General features: G+C 35.4%; 1 protein-coding gene and 1 pseudogene across 3 annotated transcripts; one reads left to right on the forward strand and one right to left on the reverse strand.

Annotated features, from left to right (window-relative positions):
• On the reverse strand, positions 1-4,777 carry LOC143529768 (protein STRUBBELIG-RECEPTOR FAMILY 2-like; annotated as a pseudogene). Its single transcript, XR_013134721.1, has 16 exons — positions 4,684-4,777; positions 4,303-4,435; positions 3,957-4,028; positions 3,801-3,866; positions 3,621-3,692; positions 3,480-3,551; positions 3,324-3,395; positions 3,169-3,234; positions 3,028-3,093; positions 2,605-2,921; positions 2,240-2,529; positions 983-1,248; positions 757-904; positions 567-688; positions 341-488; positions 1-268 (listed from the first exon to the last, which is right to left on the reverse strand). The product of XR_013134721.1 is annotated as a protein STRUBBELIG-RECEPTOR FAMILY 2-like (transcript).
• Positions 4,778-7,570: 2,793 nt separating this feature from the next.
• Positions 7,571-10,419, forward strand: LOC143529769 (uncharacterized). Of its 2 annotated transcripts, XR_013134722.1 has the most exons (5): positions 7,571-7,661; positions 7,910-8,452; positions 9,248-9,313; positions 9,468-9,617; positions 9,725-10,419. XR_013134722.1 is itself a non-coding variant. In XM_077025485.1 (4 exons), exons 1-4 carry the CDS (start codon positions 7,578-7,580, stop codon positions 9,525-9,527), a joined length of 753 nt encoding a protein of 250 aa, XP_076881600.1. In that variant the 5' UTR covers positions 7,571-7,577; the 3' UTR covers positions 9,528-10,419. The 2 variants fall into 2 exon arrangements, 1 of the variants encoding a protein (XP_076881600.1); XM_077025485.1 differs by having other exon boundaries at positions 9,468-10,419.
• Positions 10,420-11,142: the final 723 nt, after the last annotated feature.

Genomic DNA, 11,142 nt, shown 5'->3' on the forward strand with positions numbered 1-11,142 from the left:
AATTATGGAATTGTAATCACTGTTAAAGAAACTGTAGTCAGATAGCAGTTCTATATACAGGTCTTAGATTTGAACTTGAAAAGTGTTTACTGATATATCAGATAGACAAATGAGTGACTGTTGGCGATCCAACAAAGCGGGATTGTGTTGACCGGAAAGACCTCTCGTATGGATCAACATCTGCTTGGCTCATTCTGCGGTACTCTTCTATCATATTCGTCACTGAATCCATGATTTCTGATATCACTGGTCTCAGTCTCTTCTCACCCTATCATTATCATTACCACTAATCATTATTTAACAATAATATAATGGTATAAAAGAATAATATTATACATACCTGAGTACACAGGGAGACAATATCAGCATATCGCGAGAGAGCTTTCGGGGGTATTGTTTTTCTGAGAGCTGGTTCAACCATCTGATCCAAAGACTCGTTGTCATGAAGACGTGAAGAAGCCCATTGCACTAGAGGATTCTCTTCTTTTCTGTTCAAAACAAAACAAAACAAACCAAAATATCAGTCAATAATACATGAACATATAGCATGTGCAAGTGAGTCATACCCGGTATTCAAAGCCTTCTTTCCAGTTAAAAGTTCCAGTAGCAGCACCCCATAGGCATAGATGTCATCCTTCTGGTAGCTAGATACAGGTTGAATCTCTTCAGGAGCAACCAATTCAGAACTCTGTTTGAATCACTCATTAGTTAATAAGTAAACGGGTCGACTTAACCAACAATGTATGTAGTACATACCTCAGCTTTAGCACTGTTTAATGTTAACGGCTTCAAAACAGCTAGACAGCAGTCAGAGATGCGAGGAATTAGATCTTCATCAAGTAAGACATTAGCAGCCTTCAAATTTCTGTGAGCCAAAGGAGGCACACAAATGGAATGCAAGTAGCTGAAAAGGATAATAAGTCAATAACAACAATGGGAATCATGTATTAGTTAGTGTTTCAGGTAAAGATGAGATTCTTACTTCAAAGCTCGGGCTATTCCAAGAGCAATTTTGAGACGAAGGCCCCAAGATAAAGGCATGTATGCTTCAGAATGCAAAGCATGATCAAGAGAGAGGTTTCTTACATATTCATACACGAGCATATGCTGTCCCTGTTCTACACAGTACCCGTGTAGTGTTATGATATTCGGATGCCTTAAACGGGACGCATTCCAAATAACCTCCAAAAATCGCTGTTCTTCAGGAAGAGAGAGTGCAGCCGTACTGATGCACTTCACAGCAAACACCTTCCACAATGAAAAAAAGACATTTAAATGACTATAACGGGTCAATTTCAACCTATTTACTTCTGAATGGGCATGCAAACGAACATAACGTTCAGTAAACCATTCGGTGGGAAGCTTGTTAATGTTCGTTTATTTAATAAACGAACGAAGAAGAACACATGTCTCATTCATTCATTTATGTTCGTGAACGTTTATTTATGTTTGTTCATATAAATTTGTTTATGTTCATTCATTTATGTTGTTAGTTTACGTTTCGTTTATGATCATTAATATATTCATAAAAACTTTTAAGCCCATTTCAGTTCAGTTTAGTTTTAATGACTTTTTAAACCAAACACATTGTTATTCATTCACATGTACTTTTAATTGGTTTTAGCATAGTTATATACTTATATTTGTTCTTCTATGTTCAGCTATTTTCGTTCGTAGTTCGTGAACCGTTCGTTTAGAGAGTTAACAAACGAATATAAAACGAACACGAACATGAACACATTAATTTTGTTAATTAACGAACATGAACAAGAAAACCCCGTTCGTTTAATTGTTCGTGTTCATGAAGCGTTTTTTTTAGACAGATAATGGACGAACATACACAAACGCGAACACATTCATTTTCTTAATGAGCGAAAATGAACAAGAAAACCCTGTTCATTTAATTATTTGTATCAGTTAAAGTTAAAAGAGCAAACACAGACATAACATGTTCGTGTTTGTTCGGTTCGTACTGGCCTACTTACGAATGGGTCGAATTGGGTTATGCTCTATATTTAGTGGGTCAAACAGGTCAAAATTCACCCAAAAATTATATAATTTGGCTAATCATATTTAAGGCACTACTTTTCTATGCAAAAATATAATAAAAAACAAAAAAGACAGAGACTTTTTCGAGTCAACCCGTGTTCACATAAGTGAAAAGTACCCAATTTGACCCGTTTTGATTGTTTACCCATTTTGCCCGGCCCACCCAAATAAAGAAGAGTCAAGAATGTACTTGTCCATCAGGGAACTCTGCTCTGAACACTGAGCCAAGAGATCCTTCTCCTAGAAAGTTAGTTTGGTTGAAGCTATTTGTGGCTAATTCCAGCTCAGCAACTGTGTATAATTTTGCACCAATGGGAGCTCTAATCTTCTTAGCAAAACTTCTTCTTCTATTCACTTTCACAAATCTAGTATGGGCTGGACGAAAACGCCTTAACCCACTAGGTGAGTTGATAACCGAGAATTCCAGGCTCTCCTCATGAGTATCAGATAAACAATCTGTAATACAGAATATAGATATATCTTTAATAATAATATGTGTTTAACAAACAGTGTGCAATTATTATTAGTGAATCAGGGGTCTTTGAGCTTGCTTGCCTCTGGATGTACTGAGTGGAAGAGAATGTTGCGAGTGTTCACTTGTTTCTTGTCTTCTAAGCTTTCTACCACATTTATAGAACCGAATCATGAAGAGTAGTAAGCATGCTACCACTAGCGTACCACCACCAACCAAAATGCCTAATTTGCTCGGTTTCTTCTTTTTATGCATTACAAGTTCAAGAAGAGGATAGGTTTCAACTGCACTTGATTCGGTTGATGGTGGAAGGGTAATGTTCAGCTGATCTGGTGGACTGTCTAGAGGGAAATCCCAGGGCGGGTTGTTATCGGATTTGCCAAACATATTACCCCCGATCCTTATCAAAGAGAAAGAGAATGTGATTTAAAGGTCATATAAATGAGTTGGAAAGTAGCAAGAAACTAAGAAAACAAAATGAGAAATATTTCATTGTGGTAGCTTACCACAGGTTGTGTATATCCTGGAATTGTTTTGGAATAATACCACTAAAGTGGTTGTCCTATATATTCCTGGCATTGTATGGATTTGAAGTTAGCATCATCAGATAACTCTTAAAAGATGCTACGAACAATGAAAAAACTTACAGATCTGTTAGCTGTAGGCCAGCTAGATAGATCACTGATCCTGTGAATTCGTTATGCTGCAAGAACCTGAAAATTTGTTCTACAAATCAATAAAACTAAGCCAAATGTGTTAATGAATGTGTAGATATTGTTAAACAATTGGAAGGCACACTGACAGTCTTGAGAGGCCTCTGAGTGTTCCAAATGAACTTGGTAGGTCCCCTATAAATTGGTTGTAAGACAGGTCCCTGTGAAAACAGAATTGATTTACTTTCTTTACACAAAAAAAGGTCAGGCATATATACATATTGAGAAAAAAGTTCATATCATACATTTCTTTAAGAAACGACAGGCCAGTAAATACATTGCCAATAGGCCCCGACAAATAGTTGTGGCTCAAGTTCCTGCAAGGAGAAAGATTATGCCTGTTTGATAGTAGGTGAAGTAAGTTGGAGACGAGGAGGGAGACTTACATATGTATAATATTTTTCATGGAAGTTATTGAGTAAGGTATGTATTGGCTTAGATTGTTGCATGCCAAATTTCTGCATTCACATGGATATTTAAGATGAAATGAGTACTTGTAACAACAAAAATACTGGTAAAAGGAGGTTAATTCTGTAAGGTAATAATATCAGTGGAGTGAATCTTACAAGTAGGTTAGATTTAAAGGCAGATTGTATGGAATTTCACCATAAATGCTGTTGTTGCTAACATCCCTAGTATTAGAAGCACCAAAATTTAGAAAGCAGGATATATATACAATAAATATCATGTGAAATTGAAGTTGCATGACTAAAAGAACCTACAGTTGCTTCAGGTAAAGGAGATTATTGACCTGGTAACCAAGGTTTCCACTAATGTTTTGATTGTCAAGTTTACTGTAAATTAAGTGAAGTAATGTAAGTTCAGGGTAAAAGATCATAAAAGTATACTCCTAAACAACTTCCATCTTTTCATCAAAAAAGAGTCACATTTATGCAATTAAAAGTACTATAACTTCTGATATATTTATTTTTGCATTATTGGCAATCATGTATTTTGGGAACAAAAAGTTCTTCATAGTTCGGATGAGTAGATATCATTTGTAATATATAACACAAGAGTCTTTCAAATTTCTGGATTAACGAAATGAAGGGAACAGTTTAGACTTACATTTGGGTGATAGATGAACCAGAGCATGAAACTCCAGTCCACGATTCTGCACACGGATCACCACCGCTTGATTTCCATCCTTTGAGCTGTGGTGGAGTATTTAAAGACCGATACAAATCTTGAAGCGCCTTAACTGCCGAGATCACACAAAAACTATTACATACAGCACTGTGATTGCAACTAGTTTCTACACTACCAAGCAGTTTTTCAAAATAGCAATAACACCAGAACAAAGCCATACTGAACTATGTCCATTCAGTTAATCAGTTGAATCATCATAAGTAACATAATTAAACTATCGAAGGTCAGGTAAATAACAGCAATAAGAGGATGAAGTTCACAAATAATCGGCTAGGGCTTGTAAGTACTAATAACAGATACCTTCGAGATTATCGGTATGAGCAGAACCTTGTGGAACCAGAAGCATCAATAACGCAAATACAACACTCAAGTACAGACATCTACAGCAAGTCATCGTTGATATCGACCTCATCACACAAACTAGCCGAAGAATTCCTTACAAATCGCCTGACAATACGAAACACAACGCCAATTAATCAGTTGAGAAACATATCTTCTCAATAAATCCACATTTCGCACAAAATTAGATAGAATCAAGCAACTTATTCAATGTTCTAAGAGATTAAACCGATTAATTTAGTAAATTAGGGTTCGCAGTAAACCTTCGAAGAAGAAGAAGAAGAAGAAGCTTGGTCTCTGTAAGTTGGGCGTTTAGTAAGAGAAATTGCTTAGAGAGTGAGAGAGTTAGGGTTTATGGCTTCTATTTGCTGAGTTGCAGAGAGTACACGATTCCACGTCAGCAAACGAGCGGTTAGTTTGTTGCGTTCGCGCTTTGTTTTCAGATATGAATAGTGCGTGACAAGAGGGATATAAGGATATTGTAATATATGCATTAGCAGTTGTACACTAATGAAATGGTGGATTCGTAATTTCATAGTTTCAGTTCATCGATTTTAGTTTAAGAAGAAACAAACTATAAAAAATCGTTATTTTTAAATTTCTTTTATTTGAACAAGTTGACATGAGTTATAAACTATCAATTCGAATACATAGTGGATATAAAAGATCGAAGAAGATAGTTTTTGAAGAAACTTTATATTAGCTATGCATCATATGTCGAGATCATGGACAACATTTCCAAATAACAAAAGATTGTCGGGTGTTTGGGATAAGATTATGAAAATTGAAAAGCCCCTGCTACCTCCCAAATTCCGTTGGTGAACTTGATTAAATGTGAAGTGGGAGATGGTTTAAAACCCCGGTTTTGGTTGGATGTTTGGCTAGACAATTGTCTCTTAAGGAATCGGTTTCCAAAGTTGTTTGAACTAGACGCGAATAAAACTTTCGTAGTTGCGGATCATTGTATTAACAATGATGGGGTCCATTCAATGTCTTGGAACTGAAAAACTCGACTCGTGTACGGTGAGGTTATTAACGCCTGATGGAATTGTTATATCTTCTTTCCTATTTACGGTTCAAAGGTGGTCATGATAAATGGGTATCGGGAGGAGAGGAGAGACATCTTAGGCGTTTTCAGTTGCGGCTATGTAAAAGCTTCTTTATAAGGCCAGCTCGTCGATTTAATCAAGCATCTTGGAGTGGAATAGTTGGGGTCCATTTGAAGGTGAATGCGGTTGTTTGGAGGGCCCTTCTGAACCGTATGCCTACAAGTGATAACTTGATAAAAAGAAGTATAATATATGGTTCGGATATATGCAACAATTGGAAGGCAGCGGGGGAGTCGGTTGATCATATTTTTGCATCTTGCTATGTTGCAACTGTGATGTGGCAATGTGTTAGTTTGTGGTGCAATTTTGTTGTGTAAGTGCCAATGCTATATAGGATGGTTTTGGTAGTGTGTTAATGTGAATTTGTTGTTCGAAGATAAAAATTAAGATATACTAAATGCACGCTTTATAATGTAGGTTACCAAAATTTTACAATTGATATATCTAGAAAACTAATTGTTGTTATTTAAGACTAAGGTCATCGTTGTTTATAATCCAGGTAAGTTTATAAATAAACAAAATTATGATCTACATCCACAAAGTAAAAAAATTATTATGTTGAGTTTAAAATTAGTTACTAACCTTGGGTAGAGGACAATATGAGGACGGTTGACGCTACCAGATTTAAGTATTAATATAACGTTTTTAATAATTTTAAAAACACATTAGACCCATAAAGTTTCAAAATTTATCATTATTTTGAGTGTGAGACATCTTAAATATCCTTAACACCTTAAGTTTTTTTAGAGCGTTAATAACAAAGGGTTTTTCGGCCTTTTGGGAATTTTCAGTTGAGGTGAAATAAAGAGTCACCGATGTAAAAGAGCGATGGGTGGAGACTAGAACAAAGATCATGAAAGTCACGCACACAGACGGATTGGGAGGAGATGTGAATAAGGTCCTTGAGAGGGTTATAAGTTTGTCGATTTTTTGTTAGAAAAGTCTTGCTTGGAGATTCTTGTCACTTGTCCCATTGTAGATGCTTTTATACCGTCAAATAACCTGAGAGCATATGCAAATAGGGCTATGAATAGGTGTGTGCTGGTTATTTATATTGGTTGGGCTATTAACGATTTTCAGTTTTATGTTTAGGCTCGATAAAAGTTGCTAAAACTTTTATAGTGTGGGTAAGAGAGTAGTTTAAGAATTTCTTCCTATTAGAGGCATGCACTCATGTTATGATCTATCCAAGACTTATGACTGATTTTTCAACTTCAATTATATAAACTTTCTTTCAAATAGTAAATTTGGCCCTTCCAAAAAAGAATAAATTTAATAGTATAATAACCAACCATGTAACTAAATAAATAAGAGAGACCAAAAGTTACGAATGAATCCACATCTAAACTTATATCTTTACAACTCTTCTTAAAGTCTTATTTACATTTTACACCATTAATCTTGTTTTTAAGCAAAGCTTTAACAATTTGTAAATTCTTATTAGGGATGAGCTCGATACCGTACTAATACTGAGCCCGAGTTTTTTAAAATTTGGTATCGGTGCCGATACCTTATACAAAAATTTGATATTATCTTGATACCTGATTGTTTTAAAAACCTGGTACGAGTACGGTATAAAAATGCTCCTGGGTACGACCTGGTACCCGATCCGGCGATACCATTTGCTCGTCCCATTGACCCGTATAGGGAATCCGGTAAAACATCCCTAGGGCTTGATCATTCGACCTGCAGCTGAACAATCCAAAAGAAGAAGTTGCGTAATTTATAATAATAATAATAATAATAATGGCGGATGAAGATGATTACATGGGCGACCTCTCCAAGTTTCTGTCTAACGCCTCTGAGACTGCAAATCCTCCATCCAAAAAGGTCACCAATTCTATCTACACATTTCTAAACCCTAATTTTTCAATTCATATCATGTTTCCAGCATCAGTAACAGTAATTCAACAACTATCAAACGTATACTTCTCAAAGCCCTAATTTTTAATAGCTGTAGTAAATTATCTGTCCTGCACATATCATTTGCATACGTCTCAAAACCCTAATTTTTCAATTCATACCATGTTTCCAGCATTAATAACATTTTAAAGCCCTACTTTTTCAATTTGTTTCAGGTTTCTAGCACCAACAACAGTAGTAAATCAACTAGTTTACATCCTTCGAAGAAGAGACCGAAACCGCGAAACTGGCAGGAACAAAGAAAACTAAAGCGAGAAATCACGCAAGTAGAAGAGGACGAACGAACACTAGCTAACCTAGAATCAGCAATCCCGCAGTCCAACATAGGTTTCAAGATGTTGAAACAGATGGGTTACACCCCAGGGTCTGGTTTGGGCGGTTCGGGCCGGGCTGATCCGGTGGGGCTGGAGATTCGGAGGTCCAGAGCCGGGATCGGGCGGGATGATCCGATAAAGGAGAAGATGAGGAAGGAGGAGGAGTTGGTTTGGGAAAATAAGAAGAAAGAGGAGGAATTAATGGCGGATTTTGGGTGCAGGGTTAAGGAGAGGTGGCGGAATAAGAGGGTGGTTGTGAATTTTTATAAGGCTAAAGGAGTGTTGGATCAGTTGGAGAATAAAGAGGTTGTCGAGGTGGAGAAGAAAGATGAAGATGGTAATGATGATGCAGAAGAAGAGGAGGAGGAGGTGATTACAGAAGAGGTAAATTGTTACGTTTACTTGAATCTCGTATTGGTGTTTTTTTATTGGATTGATTAATTTATTCACAACCTGCATTCACTTATATATTTATATTCAACAAGCTAATTGTTAAAGCTTTTAGCGTGTGATTTGAAAATTAGTTTGTAGTTCGATCTTGGTTTGAGTAGATCTTTGTGTTAGGTTTTTGTTAATCACGCAGAAAAATAGATTATTTACTGAGTGTCTTTAAACAATTTCACTGATTATAGATTTTTTTAGCGCTTCACTATGATTCTTGATGATCAGCATTCTAACAACGAACGTCACTATAAAATTTGACTGTATAGTAGTTTGTAATCAAAATGAAATCTTTTGAGTTCTCACGTGACATAGATTTGAAAAAAGTCCTCTTGCTCTTTCTAATACTTTCGATGATGATTACATATTTTATGATTTTATCTATATTAGTATAGTTCTGTATCATTTGCCCATTCAATTTTTCTCTTGCCCGTATGGCCGTCTTTTCGTGTTTTGATGACACCAACACAACATGTTTCTACCAATAAGTATATGCATCAAATATAGAGAGTTCAAGAAAGTTTATACTTTGTATATGATTTATTAAATAAAGCGGTAATGCACGACTTTACAGTGATAATGTGCACAGATTGATAATTGATTAATTGAAAATGAGATTATAGTATGTGCAGATTGTTGAGACTTGAGAAACTGATGAATTGAAGTTACTTTCATTTACTGAAATCATCATTTTAGATCCTGTGAACTTACACAGCTACTATGTATTTTGTAATGCAGGATTTGCATGACATTTTGATGAAGCTGAGGGATAATTTTCAGTACTGTCTCTTTTGTGGATGTCAGGTGTGTCATCACTTTATGCTTTCAAGTTTAATCATATTCAACTGCTTTATATGCATTTAATCTGTTATGATTGGCTAAATCATGAATTTTGGTGCTTTTCTTTTTTTTTCTTCATTTCCCTTGTTTCTCTAACTTCTGTTAATTGTATGTCCAGTATGAATCAACGGATGCACTTTTGGCTAACTGTCCCGGCATAAATGAAGATGATCACTAGAACTCAAAATATTTTCTACCATGTTCATGTTCCCAGAGGGAGTTAGCACTGTACAGAACTACAGATGACAGAAGACCTTTTGTTTTTCTAGTATGATGCTCAAGAAATTTATTAAAGAAATTGGATTTCTTTATATAATTCATTAATTGAAGCATTTAGTGTTGGTTTACATCATTGCTGTTAAATATGTGAAACAGAAGGATGCCAACTCAAATTTTACATACGTTCGGTTGAAGTCGATGTTTGACTCACATTAAGAGCTTGTTGGACGGGATAAATTCATGCCTGGCATTCGAGATCCAAAGGTATTTGATTTAAGGGTTCTTTAGATAGTGTTTTCTAGCAACCATGGGGTTTGTACTAGATTCAATTCTTTTAAGGATTTTCTCTTTTATGCTACATTTGTCATTTAGGCGTTTCAGAATATTTAGTGGTTTGATTGGGCTTTTTGGAACTAATATTTAGTCTATGCTTGAATGGGTTTATTAGATTCATCTAATCATCTCCCTATATATGTTTTTTTATGCTGACGGTTCCTGATGAATGGTGATAATATGTGAAGTAAAGAACATGCTCCTGTGTTAAATGCAGAGATATAGGCAAAATTTAAAGAGTTGTCAAAGTGATAAAATTTTGTAAGAAAAGATGTCAAATTTTAATAGAAAACCAATATTGATATTATTAATTAGTAGATTTATTATTGTTTTTAAAAAAAACACAAAATTCTCTGTTAAGTATATAAATATTAGGAAAAAAAATTCTGTTTTTATGGTTTAGAAAAGGTATGCAAGCATGGGACTGCATCTTGTTCTCCCTATTAAGGCTGAGCAAAAAAAATCATTTGAAACCGGTAGAACCAAATTTGGTTGTTGAAATTCTGTTTTTTGGTTTCTGGCCCGGTCCACTGCATAAAACTGAATTTGGTTATCAAATTAGAGCTAGTTGTATGATTAAGATGGTACGGGGCCAATATGAGTTGGAACTTGGAACAGTCGGTCCTAAGCACGAAGAATCGTCCAACTTGAACATGACCTAACTGAAGCCCACCGGGGTTGAATCGGCTTAGTCTCCAGAAAGAGGCAAGGCGTGTTAACATCAAAGAGCGACGGTAGATAGGTCAATGACATGTTTAAGTGTGTCGCTTGAGAGTTGACATGAGAGACTCAAATTGCTATTATGTATTTCTTATCTAAATGCCATTACTAAATAACACCACAATCATTACAGTAATGGACTCAATAGTAATAGAACCACTGTATCTGTTACTCTATGAAAAACTACTATCTTTGGCATGAGCACAATACATTAATAAACCAATGCAGAATTAAAAAATCGTTACCCAGAATTTAACAAACAGTCCATTATTTTGAAAGCATTACATCATATAAAACAAGTGCATAACTTTAAAAAGAATATAGAATTAACAAAATATGTTGCTGGATACCCGTTTGATACCATTTATCAAAATATATATGTTGCTTGATACATTCTAATACACCTTTTTTTTAAAGGCGGAATTATATTAAAACAAACCAACTAGCAAGAGGCTAGAGACATCCAACATTCCAACAAACAACAAACCAAACAACAACAATTAGTCAAAAGAGAAAGAATT

The sequence above is a fragment of the Bidens hawaiensis genome, unplaced genomic scaffold (assembly GCF_021521415.1).
Source record: "Bidens hawaiensis isolate Kalapana, Puna unplaced genomic scaffold, B.hawaiensis_p1.1 tig00008700_1, whole genome shotgun sequence".
Classification (NCBI taxonomy): Eukaryota; Viridiplantae; Streptophyta; class Magnoliopsida; order Asterales; family Asteraceae; genus Bidens; species Bidens hawaiensis.